At 38.0% G+C, this 20,786-nt stretch overlaps 1 protein-coding gene across 1 annotated transcript in view; it reads right to left on the bottom strand.

Moving 5' to 3' along the window:
* RANBP17 (RAN binding protein 17) overlaps positions 1-20,786 on the bottom strand; it is a 341,266-nt gene that overhangs the window by 22,390 nt on the left and 298,090 nt on the right. The window contains 1 exon segment of the mRNA XM_043990154.1: positions 9,818-9,984. Coding sequence (XP_043846089.1) covers positions 9,818-9,984 — 167 coding nt within the window.

Here is a 20,786-nt window from a genome sequence, read left to right as displayed (position 1 = left end):
TTCCTTCATTGTCCAAGAGTAGCTAATTGTGCCAATCACAATTATGGGATAGAAAAATATTAAACTCTGAGGTCAAATAATATTTCTGATGCCATCAGATAAGACATTGCTACAAAGTACACTCCCGACTATTGTGGACCAAGATGGTCTCTTTTCCTTTCTTATCACTTATTCGCTGTCTTCTTTATATAAATCTACCCAAAGGCACAATTATCCACCAATTTTTGCTGTTTACTTATATTCCCTTGGTGTTTTGAAAGCAGAATAACAAAAGAAAATTCAGAAATTTCCATGTCAAAGAATGGCTAAAAAGACCTATAAATAAGAGTGGTCACTCTCACTCACAAATAAAACTCTTAGGAGCTTTGAGAATGCCATATAAAACCTTGGGTATCCACCTGCTTAATGCTGGCTTGCAACACATACAGCATGTCTGTGGTTTAAAGACAGGGTAATAGGAGGATATATTTACTTCCCCATTTAAAAACCTTTTTTTTTTTCCTAAAAGAATTGGCTTTTTTTAAAGTCCCTTGGAAAACATTACAATAAACATACAAATATGATTGCAAAATGACATCATTCTGTTTTCATTTAATTACCCTTGAAATGCTTTCTATTTAATATTCATTACCCCAAAGCTAATTTAAAAGAGAAAGAGATGCGACTTATTCAAAAAGATGTACTGTCATTCACAGCAATAGTTATCTAATATAGAGAAGTTAATAAAGCAGATTAATCTACAAGTCCCTTTAAGCCATCACTGAGTTTTGAACAACTGCCTCTTTGACCTTTAACCTTCACGCTGTGCACCCGTAGCAGGTGCCAGCTGTACTAAAATTATGGCTGACGTGTTTTAGCGCAAAGTCTTTTCTTACTTTGCTTCTGACCAGCAGCTGACCCTGTAGGAGTGATTGTTCCTTGTGCTGGCCTAAAGGCTACATAAACCAGTAACTGATAAACAAAAGCCTGCATGTACCAGCTGCCTTGCCTAAGGGTACTCATCTGACATTGACACCTCCACTAGTTTCTCCAGCATCCCAAATTGCTCCTTTTTGTTTCCATACGTGCATTTCATACTTGTTACTTTGGGGAAAGAAAAGGGGCATATCTAACAGCAACAAAAATTTACCCATCCTTTCAACTCTACTTTTGAAAATTTCACATCAAAGAGGCACCATCAGGATCATAATCTAAGCCTGATTTAGCAACTTTAATAAGGGGATAAAATCTTCTTATAATTAGATACTAAAATTTTATTACCTATTTTAATATTAAAAGTATTAAAATCAAACTTCAAACCATACATGGGTATCATACTGAGGTACTTAAATATTGTATTACCAGAAAAGGGGACTTGGGGAAGCACATGGTTGCTAATTCTTCACACATGGAATTCCTGTGTGGTAGTGGCCAAGGTTCTAACACTTCATTCCGTGTGTAGGGAAGAAAGAATCTAGTCAAGTATAAAGCAAAATGTACCATTTTCAACACCAAGATGAGATGGCTTTGACAGTTATTTCTCTGATACAAATTACACAAGGACCAAAACCAATCCCAGTAATGATTAAATGCAGTTATGTACATGGGAGAATACCAGTGCAAATGGTAACATATTTAAATGGTTTTCCTTCATTAAAAAAATTATATATGATATTAAGCCATCAATCAATGCTGAAACACTGGAGTCTAAATGTATTGTCACTGGTGGAAATAAATGACTTGGAGACTGGATTTTGGCTCACTCAATATGGTATCTTTTCTGTTGCTTAGCCACCCAAGTCTCTGCTGGCTCAGGCTACATCTGGTAGATTTCCATTCCTTTCAATTAATAAGGCAAGTTATGATACTCCTGGATCACATCTTTAAACTATGCTTAGAGGTAGAAAACACATGGCCCAGTGAAAAATCCCTCTGCTCTGATAAACATTTAGAATGAGATTCAGGTCACTTTTCATTCTGTATCTGTATTTGGAACAAAGTTTCCCTGTGGAATTTTAATGGTTCAAAGTGCATTATAATGCAATCTCATCTTGATATTGCTGCTTAATTTATTATGTCAAGCCTATATCCACCTGCTAAGATGATTTTTGTCATCTAAAAATGATGATCTGGAACAAATACAAGGCAATCTTTCCTTCCTTTTACCCCTCTTTTACCAACAGTTTCAATTTCATACCCAAGGTCACTGTTTACAGACTGAGCTCCTGGACACTGAAACTGGGAAAATTATCCTGGACCCCCATTCAATGGCTTTTTTAAAACATAAAATATTTGATGCAAAAACATCACCTAAAATGAACATGTTCTGCCCATGTCTTATTCTCATTTTCTTTGCAAACTTGGCTTTCTTGTTTCTAGGATTATTAGAGGCTTAATGAGACAATAGGTATGAAGGGTTTTGTGCAGTTTTTGAATTATAGGCACTATGTAAACCTTCAATATTATTATTGTGGTTATAACCCATTAATCTAAAATTTCAAGATCCAAGAATGCACTTAGTTTTCATTGAGTTTGGCATAATAATCTTTTGGTCATATTTTAAATAAGAAAAAAGTAAAAATAGAAAACATTTGGAAATTAAAGATTTTTCATGTCAATTTGTAGTTAGGAAGCAGACTGTTGGGGAAACTTAGTATTACTTTATACCATTACACTGTGTGTAAAAAGGAAATAATAAAATAATGCCATGTGTTCATTATTTTGGTTAATGAAGAAAGTAAGGATTATATTTTCTCAATTCTTAGGTATAAATGTACACTTTCTACACAAATCTTGGTAGTGGGGTGAGGAAAGATGCAGAAGCATCTAATTTCTTTCTTTTTTTTTTCTGGGCAATGGGGGTCAAGTGAATTGCCCAGGGTCACACAGCTAGTAAGTGTTAAGTGTCTGAGGTCGGATTTGAACTCAGGTACTCCTGAATCCAGGGCCGGTGCTTTATCCACTGCGCCACCTAGCTGCCCCTTTTTAAAAAAAAAAATTTTTTTTTAGAAGCATCTAATTTCTAAAACTTTACTGGTCCTCTCTTTGCTGCTGCTTGGTCTAAATGTCCTCATCTGTAAAATTTATGTGTGCATATATGTGTATATATGTGTATGTATGTTTTTACACCACATGTACATGCACGTGTCTCTGTGTGTGTTTGTGTGTGTTGTAGTTACACTTGGTGACTAGGTTGGCACAGTGGAAAAAATATTGGAACTGGAGTCAGGCAGACATGAGTTTGAATACTGCCTCAGACACAGAAATAGCTTTGTGACCTTGGGCAAGTCATTTAACCTGTTTGTCTCAGTTGTATCATCTGTCAAATAGGTGTAATAATAGCACCTACCTCCCAGGATTGTTGTGAGGTTCAAATGGCTTAACGTTTGTAATGTACTTTGTAAACTTTAAGATCTTATATAAATGTTAGCAATCATGGATGATCTCTATGGTCTCATTCAGCTCTAACTTTCTGTATTTTTTGTTCTGGCATTATTGGTTAAATATCACAGTAGAGCCATGAATATTTGGTATTATTTAGGATAAAAACCTATCCTTTGATGTTCAAGGCCTCTACAACACAACATTTTGAATTGGTTGAAAATAGGTTAAAAAGAACATCAAAAGAAACTTTGAAAGGCTAAAAAATCACAAAAAAGGCAACTTACACCTGGGGGTAGGGCTGGTAGGTAAATCCAAACTTCACTGCCATAGACCTAGAATTGGAGGAGACCTTGGAGAAGGTCAAGTTCAATCCCTTTCTCCAGTTAAGGAAACTGAGTCCTCACAAGATTAAGTGATTTACCCAAGGTCACAGATAATAATGGGTAGAACTGGGATTTGAACTCAGGTCCTCTGACTCCAAATCCAGTATGCCTTCTACTATGATACAATTACCTCTTTGTGGTTTATGGCAGCTAAGTGGTGCAATGGCTAGAATGTTGTACCCAGAGTTAGGAAGACCTGAGTTCAAATCCAGTGCCAGACACTTACTAGCTGTGTGACCCTGGACAAGTCACCTAACCTGTCTGCCTCAGTTTTCTTCATCTGTAAAATGGGGATGATGATAACACATACCTCACAGGTTGTTGTGAGGTTCAAATGATATCTGTAAATATTTTTAAAGTGCCTGGCATATAGTAGGTGCTTTTATATAAATGGTAGTTCCTTTCCCTTCCCTTCTCTTTATGGGCTCAAGGACTGATTGTATATATGAACCTCTGCTCTGTTTTTTACTCAGTTGGTGAAGTATCCCTTTCTTTCTTGGCTTGCTGATCTCTTGTAGCTGTATAAGGTTCCCCAAAGCCAAGGGGACAAGAGTGACTCACTCCTATTTGCTATAGCCTACAGATTATAAATGTTTATTGGATGAAGGACTGGATGGCTCTGGTGGGAGTTACCTTTGGAGGCCCTATATGGGGGCGGGGATTTCCTTTCTCTTCTGGTGGGAAAACGCTCAATTTAAGTACTCAACCCTCACCTCTTTGCTCTGGTTGCATAAGAATTTATTTTAAATGACTTTATTTTCCTAAAAATTGATACCTATTTACTACATGGGGTTGTGAAGAAGACTGAGATGGCAGCAAGTGTACAAAATTTTTTATTTTGCCATGAAACTTCTGCATTTCTGTTTTCTACTTTCAGCTTTTCAATGATTTATCACAAGCATTTATTTGCCTTTTCAAATGAGCATTGTCTTCTGTCAGAGGATGAAGCGAAGTCCTATTCTTCTGCTCATGACATCAATCTGCTGCTATGAATTTGATAACAATATCACAAATCAAGCAGAAGGAGCTGATGGGCTATAAGGGGACACTTTCTTATTTATGTATTGCTGGAATATTTTTATTAACTTTAGCTAAACTGGCTAATTATTTTGAAAAAGGGAGGGGTAGGAGAGTGGAAAGGAAGGTGGACTCATTTGCCTAAATGTTTTGCAGTGTGAAAATCCCACTCAGGATCCACAGGCCAAAGTCTCAATATCAGTTAAATGTACTGCTGCACTTTCTTCTACTTAGTATTATGGAATGGAATCTTAAGTGTGAAAGATGTATCATGTAGTATGTCAAAATGTTGAGCAATATCACTTCAATCTAAACGCAGAAATGAAAAAAGAGCTGCTGATTTCCTTTTTGCTGTAATTCACTTTGGGATGCATGTCATGAAAAGCACTATACAAAAGCAATTTTCATTGATTGACTGATTGAGGAAAAGGGTGAATGTTCTTTCAGCTTAAGTCCCTACTGAAGTATGATCCTTATAGTCTATGACAGCTTTTCACAATTTGTAGTTAAATGCCATCTTAAAAAGGGAAAAACTAAACCAAACCAGGAGAAAATAATAATTAGAATATGTTTGGTTTTTGCTAAGATTAGCCTGGGTAAAATAGATTAAAAAGGAACATGAACTGAAAGCTAAGGGCTGTGATTCTACTGTTTAATAGTGTTCCCTTTTAGATTATAACAGCAAAAATGACATATTAAATTAGTTGTATATTAGTTGTTAATCAGCAGCACTGAAAACTACATATTCCTCAGATAACATATACTATTCAAATGAAACACACTGCTACAGAAGGTACTCTTCTTTCTAGAGCAATTCATTCATCTTAACAGCAATTTCTATTTAGAAGAGTAGTCATATCATTTTATTCTATTCTCTTAATCTCAAACAGAATTAGTCATGGCTATGAAATACACCTTCAATTCCATAAAACACTCCCCTCCTATGCTTAAATTAGATAAACTTTTCACTCTAAGACATAGCTAAATGAAAACCCATTTATGGATTATAGTTGTACTAAATGTTACTGATGCTAAAAAAAAATTTACCAGGAAATTCTATCTTCTTAATCAAGTGACCATTAACAGATCAGTGTCTAGTGTACTGTTACTATCTGTTTCCTTTGATTTTAATTTTATCTTCTTTTTTAATTATCTGAAATCATTTTAGTGCATCAAAAAAGCACACTGGACATTATGGATTATATATGGATACTACATGGATTACAATCCATAGCATATTTTACCTAAAAGAATTTTTAAAAAAAGTTTTCAGCCCTTTATTTTCTTTCCCCCCAATCTTAATAGTATTTTATTTTTTCCAGTTACATGTAAAGATAGTTTTCAATATTTGTTTTTCTAAGATTTTGAGTTCTAAATTTTTGTCCCTTCCTCCTTTCCCTCCCCTCTCCCCAAGACAGAAGGCAATCTGATATATGTATATATATGTGTATATACACAACACACATATATGTATGTATGTATATATAGAAGCATATACACACAATCATATTAAACATATTTCTTATCTTCTTAATGACATAAAAGTACCTGAAGAATTTTATTTCTTAGGTGGTTATGTTGCTCTTACTGGTCAAGCAATGGCAATGCTGTTTCACTCACTGCTAAATCCAACATGAAACTTTGCCTTTTTAGATCATAAATACACAGGCTTCTCAAGTAGGTCAATTTTTCATGTTGTTTGAGTTAGTATGTATTGCAAAATATAGTAGAGTACTTGTTTGGAGAATGTCTTTGAAAATATAAAAAGCTAAAGGAATGCATCAATCAGGGCAGAGAAAAACAATTCTCATTGAGAAGCACTTAAAAATACTTTTCTTAGGACAATAAAAGACTTAGCAGTGCCCCTCATGTAGCCGTTTACTACAAAAGTTTATAGATACTTTTTGCATATTGGAACAGACACTCAAATACGTAATTATGCTTCTAGCAAAACAGATTCAAGTTGAAAAAACAGCTCCAACTAGTAAATAATTGCAAGATCATTGCATCAGTTTAGTTTAAAGAGCTGACAAGCCCTCTCTAAACTCAAGGCACAATTAGTCATTAGGGTCTAGTTTTTCAGCACTCTTAAGCAATTTGTAGCCCGTTCCTTTTAATAGGGTTAGGCATTACTTAACCGACACAGATGTCTTGAAAACTGAAACCTCTAGTTATGAAGCAGCAACCTTGTTCATTACTTTCCATGATAGTCAAATCATCTATAAAACCAGTGTTTAATGGGCAACCGATGAATAATCAATGGCTCACTTTTCATCTGAGTGTGAAAATGAGAATAATCTAATACAGTGTCCCCATGGTAAGAAGCTGGGCCTTGGGTTCTGCTGCTATTCAGGGCTGATTTATAACCCAGTGGAAACCTGATGTAAACATATGATCAATGAGTCCCATCACTGCTGATAATAACCCCCAACCGGCCCACTCCCTTGTCTCAGAGTCCATCCCTTTAGGCTATTAGCTCCGTCCAGCTAATTCTTTCCACTATTCCTGCCTGCTGCTTTTACCCTGCCCATTCGTTCAGTCCAGCAGACTCAGAAGTAATTTTATACGCAGCAGAGAGCGGGTGGAATTGATTTTTCACTCAGCGTTCAGTTCCCATCTGAATAATTATCAATTTTACTGCCTCATAAAGGGAAGAGTCAAAATTTCAAATCAATTCAAAAGAGCTTCTGAGACGACAGAAACTGTGCAAGAGAATAAAGGTCAAAGTTGTCAGTGACCTGAGGAGATGATGTCAGATATTACCATGCCCAACAGTTGACATCAGAGGCACTCAATATGATATAACCTAGTGCTAATGCAAATCATATTTATGCTGACTACCAGAGACCAGTCATTAATATTTAACATGGTATCTAAAAGCCTACATTCAAAATAAATAGAATGTATTCCACTGATAATGAAGTTAATAAAGATATATCACTGCTTAGTCATATGCTATAAATTGAAGGATTACCAAGTATTATTAACACATAAAAATTGCTTAAACCAGTAAACAAACACATAGCAATCCCAAATCAACACTAAGTCTCAGAAGGAATTTTATTTTCTGGTTTTACAATGGTATCTTGCAACTGACATTACTTGATCTGACCAATCCAAGTAAATTTGGCTTCTATGATCAGATTCTATTGATTTTTGCTAAAATTTTCTACCGGTTGGAAAGTTGCTGCCAGATCTTATAGGGGGATACTGTAATTACAACATCCAATTACTATGTGGAAATACTCCCTGCAGGACATGTCACCAACAGGTTGGAACCAGTCATGACATTTCATGAAGGGTTACAGGATGAGAGTCTTGCCCATGTTATATATTATTCTTTTTTTCTTTTTTTTTTGGCGGGGCAATGGGGGTTAAGTGACTTGCCCAGGGTCACACAGCTGGTAAGTGTCAAGTGTCTGAGGCTGGATTTGAACTCAGGTACTCCTGGATCCAGGGCTAGTGCTTTATCCACTGCGCCACCTAGCCACCCCCTATATATTATTCTTAATAAAAAAGCCAACAAAGGAAGTAACTTAAGACCCTGAAATAATGATCCATGTAATTTCCATCAAATATCAACATCTGTTGAAGTATGAGATGAAAAAAAAACTTTCCCTAGTTTGAATATCCTTTGAAATGTTGTTTCATCCAGGGTGAAGAAATTCCTATACCTACCAACTCCAAACTTCTCTGTTGAATTTTTCCATAATCAAATGCCAACTCCTCCATGCAGACTTCCCTGATCTCCCCATGGTGAGGATGGATGCTGTCCTCTCAGATTTTACATGACATTTCATCTGCATGTGTTTTATGGACTCATCATATATTATCATTACTTATGTGACATATCTTCTTATTAGAATCTAATCTAAAAGAGGGCAGGGAGCATGTTTTATATAGATTTTGTACCTCTCCTAATGTCAAGCACAGTGCTCTGGTACACAGGAGGTGTTGAAGAAATGTTTGATAAACTACAACTGGGAGTTGTTTTAAGCATAACAAAGAAAAAAACCATGCCTTTACTAATCTGTGTATCTCTCTTAGTACCTAGCACAGTGCTTGGCACTTAGTAAGCCCATAGTGAATATTTGACAAATTGAAGCCATTGAGCTTTCTATGCCTCAGTTTCCTCATCTGTAAAGTGATGGTACTGGATTAAATGATATCTTAGGTTCCTTCCAGTTCTCTTACATTTCTCTTTTGCTGATTGTTGATTTAGTCCAACATTAGCAAAGCTGACTTATTTGAAGGGTCATAATTTTGCTGTGACATTAACACTTGTAAATCACAAAATATGATCCATGTGACTTAGCAAAATAAAACAATTAAAACTTTTCAGTACATAAGTACAACACAGGCATAATTTTCCAAACTTGCAAACACCTTGGAGAGCTATCCTAAAGAAAAGAATGATGGTATCTACATGGATAAATGTTAGTGCTGCATTTGAAATATTTTTGATATATGTATTCATTTTTCTATCTATTTTTTATGTTATGCTGTGTTACAGTGATTTGTACGAATGGATTTTATACATCAGAGAGAAATAAGAAAATATTACATTTCCTCATGAGCCAAATTAAAATACCTTAAGAAGTATCCTAAAGTGTGAATCTCCAAATGATGTGCTGTATTAAATTAGAGCCCAGCCTGTATCAACTAATGAGAAAACACATTTGAAAATGAATGAGAACCATAATGGCCTAGCATTCATAGGACAAGTTCAAGATAATAATATTGGAAACCTAAGAAGGAAACTGGGGACCTAGGGATCACTGGCTCTATTCTGAACTTCTAATATATCTCTGAGAAAGTCAGCTTCCTGTTAAGCTTAACATCTCAGTGGGAGAAGGTATTCATGGTAATCACTCTGATATTCCTTGAGGGGAAATACGGGCAGTTGTGTCATCCAGCTTTCAGGGGATAATACTTACTGGTTAACAATTCATTAAGGCCCCTCACAAGGTTACTTATTTTAAGGGACATTCAGGGATCTTTCACTGTTTCTGAATGCTTCACCGCTTAAACCTACAGAGCAGTGCCTCCTTTACCTGTTTTAGGACATCTGGATTTTGCTGCATGAAATGGAGCAGCCTCTGACCATCCTGGGAAACTTCTCGGCGTCCAAGTGATTTCTTGCCTTCTTTTGCTATGTGCTTGAAGAGGTAGGTCACAATGTAATCCAAACTTGTACAACAGCTAGAAGAGACAATCGTATCTGCAAAAATGACCCCCCAAAAAACAACAAAAGTTCAGTGTTATTTGAAATGTGTGTTCCAAATAATGAATATCCAAGTCAACAACAACAGTAATGATGATGATGATACCCTTTGCACTGTGCTGGGGCTTTCTGATTTTCTGAGGGATGTGACATCATCTCATTTGTCCTCCCAACAATCCAGGGAGTCTGGAAGGTCAAGCTTCAGAAACCAAAACCCCCAAAGTAAAGGGGTTTGATGATTAGCAATTACACAGTTAACTCATCACTATGGCTAATGACCACTTGGCTCAATTATTTTTCTACTGAACTCATACTGAGCTCATATATTATAGCATCATACCCTTTATAGTCACAAGAGCTCTTGAAGTAGTCATTCTTCATCTGTTCCTGCATACTAGTCAACAACTCTCTCTCTCTCTTTCTCTCTCTCTCTCTCACACACACACACACACACAATACACAACATAGTAGTTATCATTAAGATTGCGAACTCTTCATAATCTTCATTTTGTGGAGAAGAAACTATAGCACCGTGAGGTTAAGTGAATTTCTAATGACTTAATGATAGCTTAGTGAGAGAACAACCATGTACACTTGTGCCTCACTTTTGGTTTTCTACTCTTTTACCACCTCTCTCAACATCAGAACTTTGTAAAGTCATTCTGCTCCCTGGAGGGAAAGCCCCAGTCTTTTAGTGCTGCCTACAATCTTGTCAATATCCTCCCTGTCCCAACTCAGATTCTACCCCAGGGATAGGTAAGTTTTCATCTTACCTTGCTCAGGGTCAGGACACCACAAAATTTCCAAGTCAATGCTGTCTGCCCCCCACTCTTGGCTCCCCTATTAGAAAGTAAGCTTCTTTAAGGTACAGACTGTTTCAATTGCTTGTCCTTACTTATATCCTCAGCACTCAGCATAATGGCCAGCCCATAGTAATGGCTTAATAAATGATCCTCATGACAACTTTGCATTTCCTTACTCTGACTTCTCAGCCTCTTAACTTTTTGTCTATTTTTGCCTTTTATGTTCTGGTTTTGATTGCTATCTGAACTCTTCCACTTTCCAGTTCTCACCTCAAAATGTCTCTTTTTTTTCTGAAGCAACTTTTTAATAAGAAGCTCCATTACCTGAACAATGACCCAAATCATAACTTTGATCCTAATAATAACAGCTCACATTTATACCTTAATTTAGGTTTGCAAAATGTTTTCTTTACAGCAAGCCTATTAAGTAAGCAGTGTAAGTATCATAGTACCCATTTTATAGATGAGGAATTGAGAGTTTAAATGACTGCTTGTGATCATATGACTTCTACATATCTGAAGCAAGATTTAGACCCAGGTTCAGTCTGGCATGCTGCCTCGCCTATGTGCTTCATTCATACTTTCTTCTTCTTGGTTTATATTCTGATTCTGAAGCATTACTAGTAGGCATTTTGAGTATACTGTACAATTTACAAAAAATTACTTATAATTTATTTCAAGTGTATAGATGTAAACTACCCACGTATATGCCACACAAATACCACATAAAGTATCTACAAAAGATTTACTATAGCTAGCATTCACAATGGTTCGGAATAGGCAAAGGAAACAAGATTTTTCAGAATTCCAAATAGACCTTAAAGCCAGGAGTGAGCATCAGCCAATCGACTTGCATATGATAAGCACCTTCAGGATATATGACCTCTGTATCAGGGAAGTGGGTACCACCAGTAGTAAGACACAGACCTTGTTTTCAGAGAGAGGAGCCATGAACATCATACAGTTCACATCAATAATGTAGACCAATAGATCAGTCATAGTTGAAGGAAGTAACTAAGCTGGCAGGGACCATCTCTTTCCCTTTACTGAGGTCCAGGAAGATGAAGGGACTTATCCCACGTCACACAAGTAGTAAGCAGGAGAGATGGAATTCAAATTCAGTTTTTTTTTGTTGTTGTTGTTGTTTTTTTTTTGTTAGTGAGGCAATTGGGGTTAAGTGACTTGCCCAGGGTCACACAGCTAGTAAGTGTTAAGTGTCTGAGGCCGGATTTGAACTCAGGTTCTCCTGATTCCAGGGCCGGTGCTCTATCCACTGTGCCACCTAGCTGCCCCCAAATTCAGTTTTCATGACTCCAAGCCCAGTGACATTAGAATAACCAAACTGAGAGATGGGTTCTGACATCAGACTTGCAGATGGGCACACTTAACTTGGAAATACTTTCTGAAGGAAGTGAGCCCTAAGTTATGATTTCAAAAGAATGATACATGTAAGTATGGTAAAGAGAGAAAAAGGGAGGGAGGGAAGGAGGGAGGGAGAGAGGGAGAGAGAGAGAGAGAGAGAGAGAGAGAGAGAGAGAGAGAGAGAACGAGAGAGATTATCTAAGACAAGTAGGTGAGTGTTTAAAGGAGAGACTAAGAAGGTTGCATTTGAGCTAGAGGAAAAGGGAGGTTTAGGCAAGGTCCTGAACAGTGGAGAGAAGTGTCTCAATGTCAGGCATGGAACATGGATGGGAAGTAGTGATGGTCTAGCATGCTATGGAATGGGCAGGCTTGAGAGAAGAGGTCCCAAGAATTAGGATGTCCATCTGAGCATCAGAGAACTTCAGTCACATAACAGCAGATCTTATGAATGATCTCAATAGACAGTCAATTTATTTTCAAGTGTCCTAAATATGCTATGGAGTACATGGCAACTTCCATCTTTAGACTATAAAAAAAGGGAGGGACTTGTTGAGCCAAGTAGCTTTCACTTTTCCATCAATTCCCACAGCATCTTCCTTTGTAGTCCAATCAGGAATGTGAGCCGAGTAAGTAACTTAACATCAACAAAAGACAGCAAAAAATAGCATGGCTCTGGTTTTCCCTCACCAATGAGCAGCAATATGCTATCAATCATATGAAAATTATAAAGACTTCACATAGAGTTTAGTGATCACATGCCATGCAGGTTGCATTAAGAGGTTCCAATACACTGAGTCAGCTGTGAAAAAGCCAGGTAAACACTTTAGACAAGAAGGCTGGAGTGTTTATCCTTGCAATAAAAGCAGAGGAGAGCTTCCATTATAGCTGATTTATAGTTGGGGGCTCGAAAGGAATAAATAATATTTCAGGGGATATTATAAAATGTGGAATCAGAGGGAATAGAGGGCGTTTGGTCAGAACTGGAATGAATAGTGCTGAGAAATGAGTATTTTTGGCCTTTTTCTTTGGTGGCTCAAGTTATCGCATTAGATTCAAATGTTAACATTCTCAAGCCATAAAGGGAGCGACAAAAAGTCATGAATCTTTATATTCTGCCCGAGTGAATAAGTCAGCTCAGGGGATTTAATTTTCTAAATAAAAGGTTAGGTGCTTTATTTTTATAATTTGGAGAATGACATATAAGTTCTAATAGACACTCTGCCCTTCCCAACAGCATGCAGTTTGGCAGTTTGTCAGGGAAGCATGCCTTTCCTGGCTGCCATGCACCTCTCTAGGGACAGCATTGCTAGTCCTGCTCCCACTTAGCCCCATCACCAGGAGTTGGGACAACTTTCAAAAAGTTAACTACAAAAGAATCAGGCTTTTTTTTCAGTTGACTCTTTGTGACCCCATTTAAAGTTTTTCTTGGCAAAGATACTGGACTAGTTTGCCATTTCCTTCTCCAAGCTCATTTTACAGATAAGAAAACTGAGGCCAACAGGGTTAAGTGACTTGCCCAGAATCACACAGCTAGTAAGTGTCTGAGGCTGGATTTGAACCGACTCCAGGTCTGGTACTCTATCTACTAAGCCATCTATTTCCTTTAACTATGTAGAAAAGAGCTGCCTATTTGGGCTTTAAGAAAGATAACAAGGCTTTGTTCAAATTTAGCTCTGGCTCAAAACTTCTCAATTATCACAGAAGGGAGAGAATTTTGGGCTGGAATGTTCTGCCCAAAGAAGGTTGCAGTTTAGGGGAAATGTGTGGGGAGGAAAGCCTAGCTGGGATTAAAGACAGAATATACTTTAGTAGATAAACTTCCCGGGGCTAATTTGGTACTGATAGAAGAAGTAGAGGGTGAATAGTCTAAGATCAATGGAGACACAAATAATTGGAGGCATGACTCAGTGAACTACTGCTCAGAAATCACTCTGGGAATCCATTTGTTCATTCAAGGAACCTTTATTGAAGGAAACAAGGATTTACTAAGCACTTACTATGTGTCCAATAATATTCTAAGCACTGGAGATACAAGTAAAAAGAAAGATAGCCCATGCCTTCAAGAAGCTTATATTCTAATGGGGAAGACAACAAACAAAAAGGAGATGAAAAGCAGAGGGGAAGGAAAGGAGAAGCAGGCTTCAGAAACAAGGTTTGTAAGTACAGAAAGTCAAGAATAGGGCAGGTAGGGGAATCAAGGCAGGGTCTTCCTGAGGGATATTCAGTGATGAGAAGGCTGTAGAGATAATAGGTAGGATATTGCAAGGTGAGGAAGCCCCAGGTGTTAGGGGAAGTTCCAGGATGAAACTGTAGAAGAGGCATGGTTTTGAAGTCCAGAAAGTCAGGAACAGGGCTAAGTGGGCATCTACTGTGTGGTCAGTGTCGGACTTGGCACCAACCTAAGAGAAGTGAGATATATCTGTGTCCTTGAAGAGATTCTGCACTAGATGAAAAGACAAGGTTAACAAGAAACAAATTGATGGCAAGTATAAGATAATATGTAAATTAGCAACTTGAGTAAAACTATGCATACAGGTATAACACAGAAGTGATTACCATAGAGCAGGAGTCCCTGAAGGCTTCTGGCAGGTTTTTTGAGCTGGATATTGAAGAATTACTGGATTTGACTGGTGAAGGGAGGTTGGAAGAGAGGCTCTTTTAAGGAGAGAAAATGCATGGTGGGAATTATGAAGATCTGAGTATCAGATTGGGGAGGAGGGGAGGCAAGTAGATTTTCTTGATTGAGACAGAAATTCTGAGGGATTAGCAAGAGATGAAGTAGGAGAGGTGAAGGAGAGTTGCTGCTGGCCTTGAATGCTCCACTGAAAGATTTAGATTTGGCAAAGTAGACCATGAGAGGCAGTATGGCATAATAGATAAAGAGCCTGTTTCAGAGATGGGAAGACCTGGTTAAAGTTCAGCTTCTGACACACACACTACTGGTTGTGTGACTCTGGGCAAATCAACTCTCAGTGTTCTAAGCAACATTCTAAGACTCAGTTGCAGAATGGCTGCCCATCTGTATTGGTGGAGGGAGTTTCCTTCTCTGGAGATTGCTTATACCAATGCAGTCGTAGGTATGGGAGAAAAAAAGACCAGCGGGAATAAACAGAAATACCTGGTAGCAAGGGGCTCTAGGAGGCAATTGCCATAATCTTGAAATGGGGTAAAGAAGTCCTTAGATGTGGGAATAAAGAGATGTTGTCTGTCCTTCATTTCTGAGGAGGACCAATGGAATCATGATGTTGGGATAAAATAATGGATGATGGGTGATGATTTGCATGTAAATTGGATTAAAGTGAGACAGAGTTGCACAAAGTTGTTAACCTCACTCTCTCTTTCAGAGTCAATGAAGCCTAAAAGCAGGACCAAAGTCAAGACATCTGGTGATGGGGCCGGGATGCAATGGATGACTTGGTGTCTTCAGTGTCTGATTGAGCTCTAAGGACTCTACAATGTCTGCTTCAGCAGCTGTTGGAACAAACTCTTCTCATCCTCCCATTCCTCCAGAGGATGTCTTCATGTGCTTGAGGTGGACATGCTCTTAACTCCCCCAAAGGTCTGAGGCCTGTTGGTTAGCCTCAACCAGGTTTGGCCCGTCTGCCGAGATAGTTTATCAAGGTATGGCTGTTGCTCATGCTACAGGTTGAATAAAGAGACACACACCAAATGCTAGACAAAGATCAAGAATCAGTAAGGCTTGGCGACTGAGTTGATGTGGGGAAGAAGAGAGAAAAATAGAAAATAACTCTTGTTGTGAGATGGGGAAAGCAAAATCATGAAAAGGCTATTGACAGTGACGGGGAAGCTGTAGGGGAAGATAATGAATTCAGTTTCTTCAGTTTCATAAAGTAGCAAGAGATCCACTAAGAGTTCTAGAAGAGGTAGAACAGGTTAGAAGAAGGTCAGGGTTAGAGAAACAGGTAGGAATCATATATTTCGAGGACTAGCTGAAATCATGGGGAAAATGTGATCTTCTTGAAGCAGTTCATAAAGATGAAGGAGAGCAGAGGCATAAAGGCTGAAAATCAAGCAAAGGAAAGAAAGAAGTGTAGGAGAACCATGAAAATGAACATTGAAAAAGCTCAACTGGACAGTTTTAGCCCAAGCAAAGAAGGTGCTAACAGCTTTACTGAGTCCTTTAAGTTCACATGGTGTTTCACATACATTCTCTCATTGGGGTCTCAGAACTCTGTGAGCAACATAATAAAGGTATTAGCATCTCTATTTTACAGGTGAGAAAACAGAGGCTCAGAGAGATTAAGTGACTTGTTTACAGCCACACAGCTAATACCTGTCAGAGCTGGGACTTGAAATCAGATCTTATGAGCCAGTCCAGTGTTCTTTCCACTGAGCCAAACAAACTGAGAAGTAGCTGTGTAACGGTGAAGAAGGTACAGTTTTTACTAGGCTCAGCAATTTATTTCTGTGTATTTTCCCTAACTTTCCCCCCTTTTACTCTTCAGTCAATATCTATTGAGGGCAGACTAAGTGTAGCACACTGTACCGAGTAGTACCTAGGGGCAAAGGGGATTCTCTCCTTCTACCAAATGGAAAGATACGGTTTTGTCTGCCCTTACTTTTACCTGTTTTTTTCTTTCCTTTTCCTTTCTCTATCCTGCAATTGTCCTGAAGTTAATAAAATCAAATTTCATCTTTAATCAAATATCTGGACAATGATTCACTAAAACGTTAATGAATGATGATCAATTATAATACTACTGAATTTTTTATACCACATTGAACATACCAGACTAGTTACTTTCCTGTCATTGATTCAATTACTTCCCCAACCCCTCTACAATTCTTTCCACAGAGAATATACTCCTAATCCTATAAGATCTAAATAGGTTTGTGACCTGAACAATATTTAGAAGTATCTTCTTGCAATTCATAACCACCAAAAAAGAATACTGGTATTGACCCTCCTAGATACTCAACTATTGATGCTAAGACAAACTGCTTAGGCAGCTAGTGACTCAATGGATAGAGATAAGGGAATGGGTATGGGGTCAGGAAGACCTGAGTTAAAATTTGGTTCCTAGCCTCTTTGCCTCAGTTTCCTCATTGGTAAAATGGGAATAATAATAGCACCTATCCCCTGGTGTTGTTGTGATCAAATGAGATAATGTCTGTAAACCACTTAGCACAATGTCTGGCACATTATATGTGTCCTATAGATGCTAGTTATTATTATTATTACTATTATTATCATCACTAGCTAAAACAATTCACATGTTAGTGCTTTCCATCTTTAGTGAATATAAAGTCCTATCAATGTGCATACCAATTTCCTAAATAGTAGTATGAAGGGGAAAAAAAGAGTAGGTAGAAGCCATTAAGACCAATATTATATGTAAGAAGTTATTTCCATGGCCAGGAAGATGACACATAACAGTTATTTGTGAGATAATTAGAGAGCATCCCTCAAACATATTCTCTGAGGTGAGGGACTATATGGCCTTTCGTTAGAGCCCCTCCTTCCTATCTTGTGTTTAACTCTGAACATACTTATTGTATATGTGCTTATATACATATGTATATAATGGAATATAAGCTCCTCGAGAATAGGGATTATTTTGTGTTTGTTGTCTATATCTCTTGTTGCACCTAGCAACAGGGCTTTGTACATGGCAGATACTGACTGATTTACAGTGCTGCTCATACAGTAGTTCTTAATAAATGCCTGAATCTAATTCTTTACAGCCTTATTCCAACACAGTAAATACTTTCCTCAATCCTGAAATTGTCATTTTCTATAATAAATGTGCCTGTGGACAGGCTTCACTGTCTATGGAAAGGGGCAGGAGGTTCTCCAAAGCTCTTTTGTTCTATCATCCAGATGCAATTATGTTTCTACTTCCAACTTCAAATATTACAACTCTATGAACCTAAAAATGGATTCAGCCTTTCAAACCAAAGAGACAAAGATCTCAGAACTTAGAGGAGGAATGGGGTGTGCTTCATGCCTTGCTTCTTTTTCAATCTATAGGTGCCGCAGAATGAATTCATGCATTCAATCAATATGTTATTGAGCATCTACTATGACTGAGGTAAAATACTCAGAAGTTGTGGGACTCAGATAATAATAATAACAGTGTGAATTTACATAATATGTTAAGTTTACAAAGTACTTTATTGTGGCTTAGTTGTTTTAGTCATGTCTGACTCTTTGTGACTCCTCTTGAGGTTTTCTTGGCAAAGATACTGGAATGGTTTGTCATTTCCTTCTTCAGCTCATTTTATAGATAAGGAAACAGGACAACAGGGTTAAGTGGCTTACCCAGGGTCACATAGCTAGTAAGTGTGAGGTTGGATTTGAATTCAGGTCTTTCTGACTCCAGGCCCAGTGCTCTATACACTGTGCCACCTAGTTGCCTGTGTATCCCACTAACACTGACATAATGTCAAGAGATCCTGCAGAGGTTATCACCTGCACCGTTGGAGGGAGCCATCCACATTGAGAAGACAGCAGATTGATCCAAGTATGAAAGTTAGAAAAAACAACAATTAGAGTGATTCAAAAGAGGGATGGTCTATTTTGGAGGCAAAGAACCTCTTTATTTTCTTTTCTTAAAGAATTTACTCTAAGAAGAATCTGCTCATAAGCTCATAAAATAGGATTGTTATGAGGATTGAGTGAAATACTGGATGTAAAATGCTATATGAATGGAAGGTGATGGTGGTGGTAATATTTCTCTGAATCCATTTCATGGCACACTGTGGGCAAAAATGTGATCAAATACATAAAGTACAAAGTACTTTACATAGATTATATTGTTTGGGCCTCAAATTAACCCTATTTTGTAAGTACTACAGGTATTATTCTCTCCATTTTATAGTTAAGGAGACTGAAGCTTAGCTGTGATCTGCCCAGAGACCAGACAAAGGAGTGTCAGAGGCCACTTAGGCATGGGAACCCAGGCATTCCTAACTCCTGACCCTGCACCTTTTCCATTCTTTCTCATACTGACGCCCAAGGAGATGGAAATCTAGGCAACACAAAAACAACAACAACAACAACAACAACAAAATAATAAAACTCTGTTAAAACAAGAAGAGCTAGTAACACTACCACCTAATATATGTAGAACATTTTTACATTTCACTTTCACACATGATACTGATAGGGGTTCAAACACCTCTGAAAGGTTGGCAGGAAGAAAAACATAATTATTCCCATTTTACAGATGAAACCAAGTGAACGACTAGTTCACATAGTGAAGGAATGAAAGAACTAGGACTTGAAGCCCAGGTCTTCCTGACACCAGGACCGATGCTCTTTGTACATACTGTGATGCTTCAGATAGATATAGCAAACATGGTTTTATATACAAGCCATCACATAAAACAGGAAATGATGTAGTGGAGTGAGAGCTGGATCCAAGATCAGCAAGACCTCAGTTCAAGTTCTGCCTCTGACAGATTCTGGCTGTGTTACCATGGGCAAGTCACTGAAACTCTCAGTCTCACAGCTAAAACTAAAAGCTAATAACCAGCATTGGTAGAGGGATGAAAGCACAGGTTTTGACCCCCAAAGGTGCTTAAACAGTAATATAACTAGGCACACAGAAGCGGGGGAGACAGCTTTTTGCCTGGGCAAATGGAGAATACTCTTGCAGGTGGCAATATCTGAACTAGATCTTGAAGTCTTAATAGGATATGAATAGCAAGAGATGGGGGTAGACATTCCATCCATTTGGAGAGAACAGCATGAACAAAGGTGCAGAAGAAGCAAGGTGTGTTTAAATACAGGCTAGCAATACAGTTTGACTTGAAAAAAGGATACCATTGGGGGAGTAATAGGATCTAAGGAATAGTTGGAGCCAGATTGTGGTGGGCCCTGAATGCCAAGCTGAGGACTTACTGCTTCATTGGGCAGGCAGTGGGGAGCCTTTGTAAGTTTTCAAGCAAGGGATTGACATAATGAGAGTGTTACACAATTGGGATCATGCCATAAAGTGACCAAAATGACCATACCCTTCATCTGGAAATCCCACTGTTGTGCATATACCTCAAGAAAGTCAAAAAGAGAAATTATGTGGATACACTGAGTCATAGAAACACTTTTTTTGTGGTAGCAAAGAATTGTAAACAAAATAGATGCCAATTGAGTGGGGAATGGCCAAACAAATTGTGGTACATGAATGTAAAGGGATATTATTGTGTTGTAAGAAATACTGATTATGAAGAAATGAAAGAATCATGGGAAGACCTATATTAACTGATAAGGAATCAATTTAGCAGAACCAGGAAGTCAATAAACACAATGATAACAACAATATAAGTCAAGCAAAAAAAAACTGAATTGAACACTGTGTAGTTAGAATTACCAGGCTGGAAATAAACCTCTCTCTCTTCTTTGCAGAAGTCAGCGGGGAGAGTATGGATATGAAACACTGCCTATACAATCAGACATGAGTGATGTGATGAGCTGGTTTTGCTGAACTAATTCTTTCCTTTTAAAAATATTTTGTTAAAAGAGATTGGTAGGCAGGATGGCTAGGTGGTGCAGTGGATAAAGCACCGGCCCTGGATTCAGGAGTACCTGAGTTCAAATCCGGCCTCAGACATTTGACACTTACTAGTTGTGTGACTCTGGGCAAGTCACTTAACCCCCATTGCCCTGCCAAA

The sequence above is a fragment of the Dromiciops gliroides genome, chromosome 2 (genome assembly GCF_019393635.1).
Source record: "Dromiciops gliroides isolate mDroGli1 chromosome 2, mDroGli1.pri, whole genome shotgun sequence".
Lineage (NCBI taxonomy): Eukaryota > Metazoa > Chordata > Mammalia > Microbiotheria > Microbiotheriidae > Dromiciops > Dromiciops gliroides.
Note: the sequence above shows the minus strand (reverse complement) of the source record. Positions and strands in the feature narration are given on the sequence as shown.